The sequence below is a fragment of the Solanum pennellii genome, chromosome 4, assembly GCF_001406875.1.
Source record: "Solanum pennellii chromosome 4, SPENNV200".
Classification (NCBI taxonomy): domain Eukaryota; kingdom Viridiplantae; phylum Streptophyta; class Magnoliopsida; order Solanales; family Solanaceae; genus Solanum; species Solanum pennellii.
In genome coordinates this window covers 67,875,641-67,894,107 of record NC_028640.1, presented here as the reverse complement: position 1 = coordinate 67,894,107, position 18,467 = coordinate 67,875,641, and the positions used below count along the sequence as shown (strand labels likewise).

The window sequence follows — 18,467 nt, the reverse complement described above, 5'->3', positions numbered from 1 at the left end:
CTCGCAATGCATGAATTTTCTGCGAGGTATGAAATCTTCTCGCGATGCATGAATTTTCTGCGAGGTATGAAATCTTCTCGCGATGCAGGAATATTGACTCGCAATGCATGAATATTAACTCGCAATGCGTGAATATTAACTAGTGGTGCATGAATTGACTCTCGATGCATGAATATTAACTCTCGATGCATGAATATTGACTCTCGATGCATGAATATTGACTCGCGATGCATGAATATTGACTCGCAATGCATGAATTAACTCTCGATGCATGAATATTAACTAGTGATGCATGAATTGACTCTCGATGCATGATCTTCTATTGATGCATGATTTTTAACGAGGTCTGGATGGCTCGATAATGTTCCAACTGTAACGAGGTGGATGTCTCGATAATGTTCCAACTGTAACGAGGTGGATGGCTCGATAATGTTCCACTGTAACGAGGTGAATGGCTCGATAATATTCCAACTGTAACGAGGTGGATGCTCGATAATAGTCCAACTTCAAATGAATTTTTGAGATCCTCTCAAAAATTCTGTCCCAGTTTCCATTATGAAGAGAAATGGAAATCTTACTGGGTATATGACCGAGCCGTTGTGGCGCCTACGTATCCCATTGGAGCAGGAATCAGGTCAAACGTAGTTCCCCTTGTGGATGATGAGTGCTGCAAAGAATCTGAAAAATTATCAGTAGAAAATGCACAATATGAACATGATGGAATACGCAAATGGTATCCTTTGCTATATTCAAAGCCTAAAACAAGACATATCACATTTTGGGGATGGACAACCCAATGAAGTAAAATAGGCGTCTCACACATATAAGATTAACTTAATGACACCTTTTATAATGAACAGCTCAAAACACACTTTTTTTTTCTCTTTTTTTTTTTTAAAAAAAAAAAAATAAAATGTGAGGAGATAGTCAAATCTTCACCACGATTGGTACCAACAGTAAGGATTGCAGGTAAATTTCCCATTCTTCTTTTTTTTTTTTTAAAGATTGAATTAAAGTAATTCCTACAGCTTCAAGTGGTTCCTCAAATATACTTAAGGATCAACAAGATCCGTTCATCTTGTTTCAAACAAAGATTTTGAATTGTATCAATCCTCATGTTTCAAGTGCCCTCACGACAAAGGCTAGTCCTATTTCACACATATTTGAAACATTTGATTATAGGACATTTTTCAAAGTGCACTCACACTCACAAGAATGTTCAATGTACACAACTGTGAAACCATATGCTTGACCCTTATGTAAATCTCCACTAATGTGAGAACATTTGGAATGAGATCATGTAGGGCTTGTCATTGGCTTATAACGTAGGCTTAGGGACGGGTAGGATATTTATTTGAGGTAAAAGTGACTGATTCCTCCTTGAGCGTCACACAGAATTTGTGCTCTTAATAATTGGTACGCCTTTGACGTCAGATCCTCTTCATTGTTCTCCCACCTTTCATCTTCTTTTGAATTTTCATTTTAAACGTTTTCCCCCTTCTTTTTTTTTTCTTGAGCTTTTCTCTTCATCTCTTTTTTTTTTTTTTTGAGTCCTTATCCTTTGGAGCTTTCTTTTATTCACTTCTTTATTATAATATTTTTCCCTTTTTTTGTTGGAGTATTTTCTTTCCCTCCTTTCACTGACCCTGTAAGGGTATTCTTTACCTTTCTTTATTTCTTCCACTTTCTTTCTTCCTTTCTCTCTTTTCTCTAGAGGTCTTTGCTTCATTTAATTTGGGAGACTCAATATCTTTGCTTTTGGAAATTTCAAACATGGATCTCCTCTTATAATTCGCACATTCTTTGTGCACTCAAGAAGGTTGGGCCAAGAGAGGATAGTGCTCGTAAGCACTCAAAAGGGTAGTGGTTAAGATGTGGTTGTCCAAATGAAGGTTTCAGGCTCAAAATGGGAAAACTAGGGATTAATGTAATTTGGTAGGCTTTGAAAGGCACAATCGGGTCAAAAAAGGCCTACAATCCTTTCTCAAACCAAACATTACTCATGATTTCGCCTCGAAAAACATTCAGGTCAAGTTCTAGATCAACAGTGTAACACAATTGAACTTTGATCAAAATCTCACCACACAATGCACATGGAACATGAGGTTACTTTTATTCTTATCTTGATTGCATGCAAGAGAATTTTCAAGCATCACAAAAGTACGGATAAGAGGTACCACGAGAACCTGTAGTTTACCGCAAAGTCAGTCTTTTCAATCATATTGAATATATTTACATGCTCTTAACCACATAGGTCCCAACCGAGCTGAAGACATGACCCTCACAGTATGTAAATTTTTTTTTTTTTTTTTAAGAATGATTACCGAACCCGAGAAGGGCTGCCTACGTATCTCATTAATATGAGAATCAGGTGTGCGTAGTTCACGTAGATATACCTTTGAAATATGCACAAACTATATATATATATATATATATATATATGTATGTATATTTTATTTTATTTTTTACTTTTTACTTCTTTTTTTTTTTTTGAAAAAGATAATACCGAACCCAAGAAGGGTTGCCTACGTATCTCATTAACATGAGAATCAGGTACGCGTAGTTCGGCCAGATATGGCTTTGAAAATATGCACAAACTATTTTATAAAGTCTTTTTTTTTTTAAAAAGGATAATACCGAACCCAAGAAGGGTTGCGTACGTATCTCATTAAAAATGAGAATCAGGTACGCGTAGTTCGACCAGATAAGGCATATAATAATTTAAAGATTTAGACAACTCAACGAAATCCCTAGGTCTAGCGCCACTAAACTTTGTAGTCATGAAGTTCTTTTTTTTTTTTTTTTTTAGCCAATAGATTTATAGCCTCTTAATCGTCAACATTTATGCTGTCTGTTGAATGTACTCTACGAATTTCTACAGTAGTCATTTGTTGTACTCTTTTTGGGTTTTTTCTTGGACCTTTGTCTCTTCCCAATTTTCACGAGATCCAAACATCGTTATGACCATCCCCGACTGATGTCGGGGACGGTGTCCCTACAAAAATATGAGAAATATGTGAGAGCAGAACCATCATGCAAAATAACAATAAAAATAAGTGGATGCGACCTCATAGTCAAATACTCCCCTGATTTATCGTTTTGACTTGATATTAACGTCTTGTGAAATAGAAGGACTCGAATTTCGCTAATCCTCTTGTCTCTCGCGACTACGGACAAATAATGGTTTCTAAATCCGAACTTAAATCAATTTTTGCTGGGAAGAAGAACAACTCAAAATGTAAAAGTGTTAGTTCCTGTACATAATGAATAATGTAAAATATTACACAAATAATGAATTAAACACATAACACTGTTTTAATTAAAGACAAACTGAAATATATCACATAGCATACAAACCATTATTACGCATCCTATACAAATATGTGACCCTTTTATGCCTAGGGTAGCCTATCGATTTGAAAGATGTATACGTAATTTGAAATATTTCATTGCCCCAAATCTCAAATTTATACAAATTTTACAAATAAAACTTAATAAGGATACATAATAGGGGAAATGTATACAAAATAATCAGTCCCACACAGGGGTACGACCCTAAACTATGCCTCCACGAAAGATCCTTCTTCTTTCTTGGCTTTTTGTTGTCATCTCCGGGTGCCAATATCTTCGAACAGGTTAGTAGCTGGTGAAGCTCTTTCTTTAACCTAAGCAAACTATAACTTAATTCTTACCCTATGGGACAATGATTTTCTCAAACAGCGTATACATCCTTTAAATTTAAACAAATAAGTATGAGCGTCCATTTAGGCCGTGGGCCGTTTTGGACTCAAGGTGGTCTTCTAATGGGCCCAACACACCTTGGGTGTTGAGTCATCTTAGTAAAAATGCACTATTTTTTGGAATTTTGCTCGGCTCTACGCTAGTTTACTGGGAGTAGGTTGTATTTATAGTGGAAAAGGTAACCCAAGCGGACTACTTGGGCTGGGACAGTTAACGATCATTGACTATCGAGTAGCCAACTACACTCGTCAGGGTGCCCCGAGAAAATCTTTGGTTAATGAACGACTGCGAACCCGCATAATCGTCCTTTAGTGGAAATGAAATAATTGTCGTTTGACGGAAAATATTATGCAATGAATGCAATGATAATATAAACACAAAAAAATAAATAATGAATAAATACAATATACAAATAATCAGCGAAGTATAAAAATACAAGGTATAACATAATAATAAAGCAAAAATTTACTCAATTTGAAAAAATAAATAAATTCATATTGGTTAAAACCTCTAAAACTCCCCAGCGGAGTCGCCATTCTGTTTACATCCCTACTCTTTCGAAATAGGGCGAAACGTCGCGGCAACTCGAAAAATAATTAATTGATTCAATTTTAACAAAGTTTTAAAAATAAACGAGTTTTAAAAGAGTCGCCACCTAATTTTTAGGAAAAATAGGAAACCAATTATCAATCTACGAAACCAATTCGATTCTAGGTAAGGGGTTTAAATTATTCCGAAGGGAAGGGGTTAGGCACCCTTCGGAATCCACAATTGTGGTTCCCGACTGAATTCATTTTTTTTCAAATTGAGGAAGAATATAAAATAATGTACAGATATAATAAACATGTAATATACACAACAAAATAAAATAATAATCGGCCTAAGGTTTGCCTAACGTCAATATCCACAAAATAATGAATGAAATATAATTCGAACTTTTTCGAATAATTTCAACGAGAAGCACCTCCGGGTACCTGTAAAGACACTTAGTAAAAGAGTTAGTGCCAAAGTAATATAAATAAAAATAAATAACTCAAATAATAACTAAAAATAAAAATCCGTCTTATTAACATGGGAGGCCTTGGAAATCGACGGTAATTTCTTCATCGGCCATTTTCAATAATTTTAACAAAACAATTTATATAAACTTAAACTAAAAATTTCCGTCTTTTAAAAATGGAAAGGCCTCTAAACCCGACGGATAGATTTTTCATTGGCCCTTTCAACATATAAAATATATAAACTTGAATTAGAATTCCGTCTTTTTAAAATGGGGAGGCCTCCAAAATCGACGGAGAGTTTTTTTTCATCAGCCCTTAACAATTTCAACAAACAATTTATGTAAACTTAAACTAAAAATTTCCGTCTTTCAAAATGGAAAAGCCTCTAAACCCGACGGATAGATTTTTCATTGGCCCTTTTCAACATATAAAATAGTCATTAAACTAATGCAAATCAATTTAAAGAAAAATGCAATAACCAAATGATAACGGCATAACAAATTGTGATTATAATAATACTAACTAACACCACTGCTGGACATTAAATATTGCTTTTAGACTAACTAAAATAAATTAAGAATAAAGGCTAAATTAATAAAATAATCACACAAAGTCATAAAAGAAATAGAAAAAGTAACACACTAAATATAGTAAAGAAGAAAGAAACAAGAATAACATAACGGTGACAATATTAACAAAATGTTTGATGAAAAATAAGCCAAATAAGTTAGTGGTAATCAATTAGAAGAGAAAAATAACGTTGATGATAATTGAAAGTAGAAAGCAACAAAACAAATTGTCAAACTCATAATACAGATAACTAACCATACTACTACTAATAATAATAATAATAATAATAAAAATAAGAAACTTAACCAAAAAAAATAAAAAATAAAAAATAAAGTCATAAAATCATAACAACACCCATTAGCAATATAAAAATTAACCGAATAAAGTATATAAACAAAGACGAAGCCACATAATTTAGACATAAAAAAATTTAATCACAACTAAGTATGATATATAACAAATCACACCAAACAAAAAATAAAAAAAAATGGATGAAACATTTGAAACAATATACGGTAAAAATGGAACAAAAGCAAGGTAGTCATGGTTAACAGAGACAAAATAAATTTACCTTTTCTCCAGCAAAAATCAGAGATGGAGCTCGCTGCTCAATTGTTGCTGGGAGAGGCAGCGAATTTCAGGTGGATTTGGTTGAATTCTGGCGTAGTTGTCGTTGAGGAAGATGGAGAGGGTGAAGGAGATGTCGCCCACCATAGTTTTGATGAAATACCTGCGAAATGAAGGAGAATCGTGAAAGGGGAAAGGGGAGAGGAGAGGCACCGAGTTTGGTTCATTGTTTAGCTTCGATTCATTGGAACTTTGAGCCCCTCGTCGGAGTGACTCGTTGCAGCAAACAAAAGAGGAAACGAGGGTGGGGTTTTTCCATTGATCTGGCGGTCTGTGGTGATGCGATGGTGATGTGCTTTTGGTGGTCATTTTGGATGGTGATTGTTGGTTATTATCTGTTGTAGAGGTGAAGGAAGAAGGTGGGTCTGATGGTTCTGTGGTTGGCCGGAAAATGGAAGCAAGAGAGAAGAGGGAAAAGGGGAGAAGAGGGAGGGAGAGGGGCTGACGGGAAAGGGAAGAAGGAATGGTGGCGGATGGAGGAGGAAGAGGAGAGGCAGCCCGCCCTTTTTTTTTTAAGGTTTTCTGAAAATTCCTCCCCCCTCTTTTTGACCTAAATAAAGACTCAAAATGGTCTCAAATGACGAACTTAACATTGTGGCCCAAAATTACGAATTTTTAAAAAATTTAAGCCAAAATTGGGTGTCAACAATCACGGATACATTGTTTCTTCGCCATACATAGCAAACAATACATAAGTTGAGTATCATATATATAATTTATATATCAGATACATAACTATAAACTAAATTCGTACTGATTTAGGTTNTAATTCCAGACCTGTCTCCAAAAGGTTCTATGATGCGTTGCATCCTTGTTGAAGTAGTTTGCACCCTTTTTTTTTTTTTTTGAAGAAATTCATTCTTTTGAATGCTCTTGACAAAGACTGAGATAAAATTCGTCAGCTTAAAAAATACAATTTAAATGNATCACGGATACATTGTTTCTTCGCCATACATAGCAAACAATACATAAGTTGAGTATCATATATATAATTTATATATCAGATACATAACTATAAACTAAATTCGTACTGATTTAGGTTGAAATAATTGAAGTTATGCATCAACAATAACATTTGTAACAAATATGTTGTATTAAAAAAAATTGTAATATATATATTTGATAGAGGTGAAGTAATGTACGAGAGTATTAAGAGAGAAAGAAGGAGAAATAAAGTATTTGTACTTATTTCGAATGATAGAAGTTTCTAAGAATTATGTTATTTTTAATCGTGTAATTACGTGATTTTTCCATAGGACACTATTATACACATTCATCATATATACATCGACCAGCCACCATTATACCACTTCAACACCCTAATCAAAATAATAATATCTAAAAAATGAAGAAGATGTAATTGATCCACAAGTTGGTTACATGGAACTTTTTTATTTCGATTTGTAGATTATAGACCATATTGTTTTAGTCGTTTTACCTAATTGTTAGGCCCAAGGCATAAGCATTTTTTGACAAAACAATACAAATCACATTAGTTTAGGTTGTAATTTCATTTTGGACACGCTAGTTTAACAAATTATCTTCTGTACCATTTTTTGTTTCTCGATGCATATATATAACGTGTTCAGATAATATTGTATACATACGGGTCAAATTAGATATAATTCATTTTCGATATATAGTATTCATATTTGATTCGCATGTATCTGAGATACACTCACTCTCACACTCGCCTCTCTCCCTAAGTATTTTTCTTTTCAGAATGTATTTGAGTTTTGTAAATTTTGTGTATTTGTGTATGAGTATCAATTTTATATATCTGGTGTATTGGACTTAATATTTTACGGTGATTATACTTGTTATTATATCAAAATTGTGTTTAATAATCACCTTAATGCACATGTGAAGAAAAAAAAATCCTAGGCGTATATTTTATTTTATTTTTATTTTCCTATTAGAGATTCTAGTTTTCAATTAGTACCCAAAATTATAGGAAATATTCCCCCAATAACTCTTTTTATTTCCTATTTAGGAAAAACAATTCCTTATTATTACTAATATAATAATAGTTTCCAAATTTGTAACCCAATTCCTTCCTAAAACAACAATTTAAAACGAGTAAATAAAATATTCTCCGATTCTTTGTCAAAATGAAATCTTCGATTTACACGTTATTACTATTATTTTTTACCTGTTATATACTCTCTATAAATTATAAATTTTACCAAGCCATAATAATTAACCTTTTCCTCCCACCATGAATATCAATAACAATACCAACGCCGCCGTCAACTCCGCCGCCGTCGCCGTCAAGAAAACTCAAGGGCGGAGGAAAATAGCAATTAAACCAATAGCAAATCAAAACAGTAGGCATGTTACCTTTAGCAAACGCCGTTTAGGTCTCTTCAAAAAAGCTAGTGAACTTTGCATTTTAACCGGTGCTGAAATCGCTATTTTGGTTCAGTCGCTAAAACGACAGCGTTTGTTCACTTTTGGTCATCCGAGCGCCGACGCCGTCATTAACCGGTACCTCACCGGAAAATCAGAGGAACAAAAACCCGCGGGCGATGATCAGTTGAACTATGTGCAACAGAGCAATGAATATTATTCTCAGATCTGTAGAGAATTGGAGTTGGAGAAGAAGGTAAAGGAGGAGATTTTTATTGATGAATCGAAGATGGTGAATGGTGGTAGTAGTAATAACGGAGGAGGAGGATTTTGGTGGAATGAATCGATTGATGAAATGGGAATTGAAGAACTTGAGAAATTTATGTTTGCATTGGAAGAATTGAAGAAGAAAGTAAATATGAGATGTGATGAATTGAGTATGATAAATGGTTCTTCTTCAATGGCGGCGGCGGCGGCGTCTACTTCAAGTATGAATCAAGCTATTGATTATTGTGCTTCCGTTGTTCCTTTTGATTTCAATTACCCAGGAAATGCCCAATTTTGAAGCATTTATTGAACTGCTTAGATTTAAATCACTGATTAGTTATTAATTAATCAAACAATTAACATGTCCTCGTCTATCTTTATTATTGCTAATTGTAATAAAACTGAGTAGTATTGATTCTTGCATTAACATCTTCTTGAGTTGTGTCACAACCAAAAAAGGAAGCTATCTTTTTTTTTGTTAAAAATATGGAGAATTAAATATAATTTCTCTACATAGAATTAATGTGCATTATTATTACGATAAATGTGCATTATTCAGAATTGAACATAATTGTGATAAGTTTTCATTTTCAAGTTTCATAACGTGATAATACGAGAATATGTGAAAACTTAGATATGAATTTGAATAAAAAATCTATTTTGGTTGTTGGACCTATCCAAACCAAAGCACTAATAGTGGCTTAAAGCGTCAAATCGAATGGAACATATAATTTTGTGGGTAAATTAATTACATATTTTTAAGCTTTGTGTTTGAGATCTATGTATATAGATTAGTCAATATAATAAAGTTGTATGGGACTATAGAGTGTTTATCATAGCGGGGTGGTACATAAGTTTGGATTTTTGATATTTTTGGATGAAAGTTTTATCATTATATGTTGGTGGAAAGTGGAGAAAAAAATCATGTCTCACCTAGATAAATGAATCGAAGGCATTAAATAAGACCTATATTTGTTTTCAAAGTCGTGGAAGTTTATTTTGTTACACTATGTTTTTATAGAAGATTATAAGTGTTTGGTTTCACTCCATAAGATGAAATTTTTTTTTCTTAATTCGAATTTAATTATATGTTTATATAAAATCCATGATATATTTTATAATATATTCAAAAATGTTTGGTTTCACTTCATAAGATGTAATTCTCTTTTCCTAATTCGGATATAATTATATGTTTATATAAAATCCATGATATTTTGTATAATATATTCAAAAATGTTTGGTTTCATTCCCTAAGATGAAATTCTCTTTTCCTAGTTTGAATACAATTATATGTTTATATAAAATCCTTGATATTTTTTATAATATATTCAAAAATGTTTGGTTTTCATTCGCTAAAATGAAATTCTCGTTTCCTAATTCGGATATACTTATATTTTTTTTTGTATAAAATCCATGATATCTTTTAAAATATATTCGAAAAGTCACCCCAAAAAAAAATTATTTCACATTCCTAAATATTTGTGCAAATGAAAGATTTCATGCATAAACTACCGATCAAACTTACTATATTTCTTATAAAACTTTATATATTGGTTAGACATAAATAATATGTGACTCTTAAAGTTAAATCAAAAGAGAAAGTGTGTATAATTAATACATATAATATCATGTGGCAAAATAACAAACATCATTTTTACGGTACTTTTTAGCCAAAAACTCTTTTAACACTCACCCTAGTTCACCAATGTTAAATCACCATACTATGTATGAATTTTACAATTTTTATTCTTTTTTATACCTTCTTTCTTATTCAATTTAAATTGACAGTGGTTTTCTAAAAGATGTCCTTAATTAATTTCAAATTTAAATTTTTTTTGTTCTTGTTCATTTTATAGGGATATATGGGGTTTATTATGGCTGATTACATAATTACAAATATAATTTCTACAAAGACTCTATTAAACCAACTTAAATCAGTTTAACGCCTTCAGTACCATTGATTGAACAATGAAACCTAGTGAATCGATATAAAGGGTGATCAGATATAGCTTTCTAGGCAGCAATTGTGCATCAATATAAACAGTTTTACAAAAACTGCTCAGAGCCCAGTGCGATCATCATATCAATTTCACCAGAAAATAAGACTCAGTAAATCAGCAACTATAATCCTCAGATGTGATGAAATGATGACAAATCAGGGGAAGTGAACGGAAGCCATGGGAATGGGAGGCATCGGAAAGACATAATTCTTTTTTTTCCCAATCAAATCGAAAAAATATATAAATCCTTATTACCTTTCGATCCCTCCCACTCCAATAACCTCTACTCCCTCAATTTCACAAATATTCAAAACTGAATCATAAAAAGAAAATTTAATTTCTAATAATCAAAAAGCCAAAAAAAATAGGTTTTAAAAAATGCAGAAAGAAGCCATCAGTAACCAAAGTTCATCCCCAGAAGCTTATGGCTATATACGGTCCGCATCATGGTTTGATCTTTACAAAGATCGCATCACATGGCTCATCTACATATATAAAAAAAAATTAACACAACCAAAAAAAAAAAACGAAAAAAATCGGGAAAAAAATAGTGGAAAGAGCTCAGAAGTTAATATGGGTTTGAGAAATTTCACATCACTAATATCAGAGTGGTGCATGACTTTCTCTAGATATCATCACTGCTCAAATTATTAAACAAAAATAAATCTGTGTGAAAATGTGTTTAGAAGCTGAGATGTGTTTGTCAATGGTGGATATGGGAATATATAAAGTTAAAGTGGACAGCGTAACCCTAATACAATGAATATGGGCTTTTTGTACTCATGGGCCTAACAAATTTAGAGAACAATTCGTATAGGATCCTACTTCTATTTATTCTTTATTCTCATTTCTCAATTTAAAATAGTACTAATCATATTTTTTTATTTCTCTTTACATTTTTTTGATAATTAATAGTTAATTTTTTTTTTAATAAGACAATTATTTTGAATAACTTGTTTTTAATAAGAACAACGGGTGAAGTGCACCGGATGGAGTATAGGAATAATATTATAATTCTAAAAGCTTAATACATAGTCTAGGAATAATATATATGAATTTAATTTAAAACTTAATACATAGTCTAAGTCATGTCAAATAAACTTATTAACTTCTTCATAAAATATTTTAATTTAACACTTTAAATTTTGACCAAAAAAAATATAGAAGTTGTCATTTATCTATTAGATATAAATTAATCATATAAAATATGACATCTTCTAAAATTATACACATTAACTTCAAGTATGAATAGATATTTAGCATATTTAACTTATTGATGTGAATGTCTTTTAATGCATAAATTTTGAGTATAGAATATTTCATACACTAAAATTATGTCTTATAGGAATTATGTATCACTAAATTTATGTCACACATCTTAGAGATAGATTTAAAACACTATATGTTAAAAAACTCACATTATTCAAATTATGTTCCAACTTTAAAATTTTATGCCTTGAAAAGTTTTTACTACTTAAATTTGTGTCTCCAAGGCACAAGTTGTGCCCTTTGCCTACTAAACTTATGTTCAGACAGATTTTCAAAAAGATATTTGAATTGAAAAATTAGATCATTATTAAGAGAAAATGGTCAAGCCTCTAAAATTTATATTTGAACTTCTACTTACACATTTAATTTTATGAGAGTCATGTCGCCAACCTGAATTGTTTAAAACTATAATAATTACACCTTAAAAAGCTTTGACACGTGAAAATTCAATTACTTTATGTTTTTTTCAATCTTTTATAATATCTTTCTACTTTCTCCTATACGCTCCAAATTTCTTCAAATCCTTAAAATAACTTTCTACCCCAACTCTTTCAAATTTCTATTGAATTGTGAGGAACAAAGATGAATATTGATAGCGGGAGCTTGTCAAGATATTCGAGTTTTGCTCGTCGAAGAACATTGAAAAATAAAGTAAAAAAACTATATGCATATCGTTGCTTTGTCGAAGTAGTGCAGCCGAAAGGCTTTGTTGTTATTGTTATTGTCGACCTTACAGTGAGAACAGAGGTTGGTCTTCATTTCCCTTAGAATGGGAGAGAGATAAAAGGAGAGAGAGAAGGCAGAACGGGGTTTTATTGGTGGTTTGAATTTCACCGAAGGCGGCAACAATGGGTGCGAAGAGAGTGGAATTGAAAAAACAAATTGATAAAAGTGAGCAAGAAAAGAGGGAGGATGAACAAAGGCACTAGCAATGCCATTCACGAAGGTCAGCTGGAACGAGTACAATTCTCACGATAAATTGAAATTTGAAATTGATAATTAAAGAATTTATAATAATAAAAATAATAATAATAAAATATTCTCATTTGAGAGTTCAATCGAATTTGATATAAATCTAATTTGATTTTTTTTTCCAAATCTGATCTAGATCTCTTTTTTGGAAGATTGAAATACATGTCATTTTATTTTCTATTGAATTAATTGGTCTTTAAAATTTTTTTAAACGAGTTTATCATTTTGTGAAATTAATAATGGTGAATTCGATGAAGAAATTAAAAATTTGGTCTTTGTTGCTATGAAAAAGAAAGATAATAAATAAGAAAAAAAATAAAAATACATATATTTATAAAAGATATATTAAGAATAATATTTTAATGTTTGTTTTTTGTGCTCATGAGACGCACTTTCTTTGCCAATGAAGCATTCAAGGAGGTAATAATTTTAATTTTAATTACTTTAAGGGTAATAGAATTCTCTTAAAGTGAAAGTATTTAATTAAAAATTCAAATATAAATTCGAGAGGCTTTTTGGCTGTTTTCTCTAAATTACTTAAGATGCTTTGAGAGACAAAAAATTAAGAACCACCCCCTAAAATAGGGACGATCCTTGCAAAAACTTGAAAGTGATATTCAGACATCAACACATTTGAGCCATTTGTATGATGACAAGATATATAAGAGTCACCCCTAATATGTGAGCCGTTTATATAACGGTAAGAATATGAGCTATTTTATAACGATAGATATATCAGCTCCAAATAACAAATTTGAATGACATATAAACCCTTTTCCCTAAATAAAATTCTTAAAACTATTTTGATACAAAATCTTGATAAAATATCCATGTTTCCTTTTAAGAAACTTTGGGAGATTTTACTCAAAGAATCATGTTAGAATGGCTTGTGCTGTGACTCAAAGAATCCAACTTTCATTAAAAACGTAGTTTTAAACAGCTCGTACTATTCTAAATTCAAACAAAATACGACTTTAAATTATTTTTTATCTTGTCAAATACTTTATAATTTATTTCAAGTCATTTTAAATAATGTTTTATATTTTATAAAGTACTTTTAGAAATGAAAAATTCACTTAAAAATAAATTTAATCATAACTTATTTTAAATAATTTTAAATTTATTTTAAATCATGTTTCATATAGTCAAACACTTGGTAAAAAATTAAAAAAAAAACTTACAACTAAGTTGGTAAATAGGCTCTATGTCTTTCACACAATGTGGTTTCACCTCATAAACAAAGCCATTTTGTCTTTCTTCTCCCCCCTTAGTACTCTCTGAGTTGAATTATAAGAACTTTAGTTATAAAAATTTTACTTAATATTTTAATATTTTTTTTATATATAAAAAGAATTTGTTTTTTTCATTTTAAAAAAATAAATTTAGTTTTCACAATATTTTAGAAAAAATTAAAATTATATCAAATATATTAAACTGCCTTCTAATTTTATAGCTTAAATATACCAGGTGACTAACTGAAATTAAAATATTAAAAAAAATATTATTTTCAAAACAAACAAAAAAAATAATATTTAAATTTAATTTAAACTATGAAATTAATATAATCTAATTTAAATTTAAAAATTAATTAAATTAACTTAAAAACAACGCAACCTATCAAATTAAAAAAAGTGATACTCCTTTAAATATCTTGGAATAATCAACCCAATTCAACAAGTTCAATTAAGGGTTTATTTTTGCTAATCAAGTTCTCGAAAAATAGATCAGAATCAGGTAGCAACTGAACTGCTTTATCTTTTTCATACTTTGATTCAATGGCCAAAGCACTAAAAGTCACAAATTTTAATCATCCTCTAAACCAAGTTTGGTATTAAAGAAGAGAGATCTAGAACAACAAGCCAATAATCCACCAAGTTCCAAAATTAAAAATAATCAAAAGAGTTTTTAGAAAATGTTACATAAAATTTGTTGCTTTCACATTATAAAATCAATAAAACTTACACAGCGCAATCCATAAAGTGATCTACCAAACAATAAACTCAGTTGAGCTCACTGAATCAGATTCTAACCTAATCAAACTTAATCTAGACATCTGGTTCAAAAAAAATTCAAATAACAACTTTTTAATTTTCAACTACGGTTAGATCCAAGTTCTGGTATGTATACTAATTTGAAAAGAGTAAACTCAATCAAATAATTAAAAAAAAAAGATGAACTTAGCAAAGGAGATGACAAGTGAAGAAAGGGAGAAGCTAGTGGAAGTCATGGGTATGGGAGGAGTAGGAAAGATTTAATCTCTTTTCCATTTTTTTTTTCAATTAGAAAAAAAAATTAGATTTATCAAATCTTTCCACCCCACCCACAACCAACAACTTCCCAATACTCTCATCCCTTTCAACGCCATCAATATTTTTAGCTCAGATCTAAGAAGCTATGAGAAATTTCTCATCCCTTTCAACGCCATCAATATTTTTAGCTCAGATCTAAGAAGCTATGAGAAATTTCTGAAAAGAGGGTAAGAAATAAGTAGAGAAGTGTGTGTTGCTGCTGTAATGGTTTGCCCAAATATATAGAGATTAAAAAAAGAGGTGAGGAGCAACACACAGGGTTGAAACCCTAATTTATTACAATTACCGTTTTGCCCATCCATAACTTTAAAGGGGTTGTTGGTCGGTGGGGTTACATTAATTTATTCAGTCACAAAACAACATGATTTTTTTTTTATATTTAATTGAATTAGATATCTTTTTAAATTAAATGTTTTTTTGTTTAAGAATAATTTTGAAGTTTATTTTTTAAAAATATTTTCAATTTCAATTTTTGATCTTTTTTTACCCACCCTACTCCTCCAATCCCTCCTCTCCCAAAAAAAATTAATTTATAGTTTGTTTTTAAAAGATATTAAGGATTTTAGTTTGATCTTTTTTTACCCACCCTCCTCCTCCAATCCCTCCTCTCCCAAAAAAAATTAATTTATAGTTTGTTTTTAAAAGATATTAAGGATTTTAGTTTGTTTTTAGAAAAACTACTTTCAAATTCAATTTTTAATTTTTTTTTACTCCAACCCTTCCCCCACTCAAATTATTAAATATTAAAAAGGAAATGACTATTTTGTCTAAAGAATATTAATATACGATCCGCTTGTTTTTTTTTAACATTACAAAGAAGTCGTGTTTTAACAGAAGTCTTCTTGTATATTTGATTTAACACTTTAGTTAATTCAACCAAGACTTACTTTTTCTTTTATATAATTGTGTATGATTATTCTAGTGATCGTGAAAAAATTATCCATGCGTATGATATTTCAATGATGGTGAAAAGATCAATCAAGTATATAAATATATTTTCAGGATCATAATTTTGATCTTATCACTTGCAATATTGTTTGGAATTTCCAATATATCCACATAAATATGATTTTTTTTGTTCGTCCCTTTATTACTTTAGTCATGTAGGTTGTCTGTGGAAAAGACATTGTAGGACTGTTGCTTCGATAAATTTTGTGGTGGCAAACTGTTAGACCCGCAAACTACTTGATCTAACTACGTGCAGACATGTCAAGGACTTGGGCATTGGTCTTGACATGGATGATGGCAAAACAGTGCAACACAAGTTCAAGGTACTTGGGTGTTGGCAAGGCAGCTTGGACGTGCATGGCTTACGTGCGGGCTAAGGGCATTGACAAGACATCATGTTGACTTGATGAGGCAAGGCTGTGAAGACTTGACAATGTCAGGAACAAAGGCNCCCTGAATTATGCTCATCTGAAGTTGCTGCTGAATTGTTCTACAAACATGTGGTTAAGTATTTTGGTGTTCCGGCTGACATTGTGAGTGATAGAGACACAAGGTTCACTGGTAGATTTTGGACAGCATTGTTCAATATGATGGGAACTGAATTAAAATTTTCTACTGCAAATTATCCACAAACAGATGGACAAACGGAAAGAATTAATCACTTGTTGGAAGAATACTTGAGGCACTATGTGACAGCAAATCAACGGAATTGGGTAGCATTGTTAGACACTGTGCAGTTTTGTTATAATCTGCACAAGTCGTCTGCAACAGAAATGAGCCCTTTTGAAATCGTCTTAGGCAGACAGCCTATGACGCCACTAGATGTTGCCAAATCTAAAAATCAGGGAAAGTGTCCAGCAGCATACAGGGTTGCAAGGGACAGACTTGAAATGTTATCTGAGGCACAAAATAGCTTGCGCAAGGCTCAGCAGCGCATGAAGAAATATGCTGATCAACATCGTCGCTCAGTTGAGTTCAATGTGGGTGACAAGGTGTTGCTGAAACTTACCCCACAAATCTGGAAACAGATTGCAAGTAAGACCAGACATCGGGGTTTGATTCCTAATTATGATGGTCTATTCGAAGTGGTGAAACGAGTGGGCGAAGTTGCTTATAGGTTGAAGCTCCCAGAAAGGTTGAAAATCCATCCCACTTTCCATGTGAGTTTCTTGAAACCTTACTTTGCAGATGCAGATGATCCGGACAGAAACAGGTCAAAGAGGGCTCCTCCATCAGTACCTACACAGTATGATGCTGAAATTGAGAAGATCCTTGATCACCGGGTTTTGGGCACAAGTAAGAAGAATACTAAGACTGAATTCTTGGTTCACTGGAAAGGCAAGAGTGCAGCAGATGATGTTTGGGAGAAAGCAAAAGACTTATGACAGTTTGATGCTCAAATCGAGGACTATCTTAAAACAGTCTCGATGAGGACATCGAGTTCAATTGGTGCGGGTGGTCTGTTAGACCCGCAAACTACTTGATCTAACTATGTGCAGACATGTCAAGGACTTGGGCATTGGTCTTGACATGGATGATGGCAAAACAGTGCAACACAAGTTCAAGGTGCTTGGGTGTTGGCAAGGCAGCTTGGACGTGCATGGCTTACGTGCGGGCTAAGGGCATTGGCAAGACATCATGTTGACTTGATGAGGCAAGACTGTGAAGACTTGACAATGTCAGGAACAAAGGCAGTTCACCCGAATTGCTGAAATAAAACTAGGTGTTGGAAGACAGCTAAAATATTCTAAGTGTTGGAAACTGGCAGAAATATTCTAAGTGTTGGAATGAAGCCTGAAATATTCTAAGTGTTAGAATATTAGTATTTCGTGTAGATAAGAATGTAATTTGAATTAGATTCTATCTGTTAGAATATAGCTGTTGGAAAGTTAGTTTTGAACCCTGTGATGACAAGTGTCGGACAAGTGTCATTTGTAACCGCCGCAAGTAACTGCCATTGTGCAGAATTTTGATTTAAAGGTGGAAATTCGTCTAAGGCAGAGACAGAGTGTTTTCTGGCCTTAGACTAATTCGTGAAGCCTTCCTTTGTATTAATTAAAGATTAATAAAGGTTGGGACTGGTTTCTGTAAACTCTGCTGGTTGTTTAACTTTGTTGTTTTAAGTATTTTCTATACTTAGTCAATTTCGTGGGTGCAAGTAGGCTGAGTGCTACAGACTTTGTAAGACTGCCTAGAGTGGTGTGCGATAAAAATAAATCGACCCTCTTTCAATTGGTATCAGAGCACGGTTAAACGATGGTGAAGAACGCAGAACTGTGGGAATTGGCACGAAAAATTGAATCCTTCGTCGGGTTTACTGATGATATTTTGGGAGACCCTACGTTTGTGGATTTATTTACACAAATCATTGAGTTGAAAGTTGACGCTGAGAAAGTTCAGGGAGAGATTGGTGG

General features: G+C 32.2%; 1 protein-coding gene, 1 long non-coding RNA gene and 2 other non-coding genes across 4 annotated transcripts; 1 reads left to right on the top strand and 3 right to left on the bottom strand.

Annotated features, from left to right (window-relative positions):
- The first annotated feature begins 6,995 nt into the window (after positions 1-6,995).
- Positions 6,996-8,996, top strand: LOC107016334 (agamous-like MADS-box protein AGL62). Its single transcript, XM_015216823.2, has one exon. It carries the CDS (start codon positions 8,158-8,160, stop codon positions 8,851-8,853), a length of 696 nt encoding a protein of 231 aa, XP_015072309.1. The 5' UTR covers positions 6,996-8,157; the 3' UTR covers positions 8,854-8,996.
- A 1,407-nt stretch (positions 8,997-10,403) lies between these two features.
- Positions 10,404-11,360, bottom strand: LOC114076782. The gene is made up of 2 exons (XR_003577823.1): positions 11,149-11,360; positions 10,404-11,040 (listed from the first exon to the last, which is right to left on the bottom strand). It is a non-coding gene; the product is annotated as an uncharacterized LOC114076782 (long non-coding RNA).
- Positions 10,552-10,641, bottom strand: LOC114077004. The gene has a single exon (XR_003578100.1). It is a non-coding gene; the product is annotated as a small nucleolar RNA snoR118 (small nucleolar RNA).
- LOC114077044 lies at positions 11,113-11,199 on the bottom strand. The gene has a single exon (XR_003578138.1). It is a non-coding gene; the product is annotated as a small nucleolar RNA Z221/R21b (small nucleolar RNA).
- Positions 11,361-18,467: the final 7,107 nt, after the last annotated feature.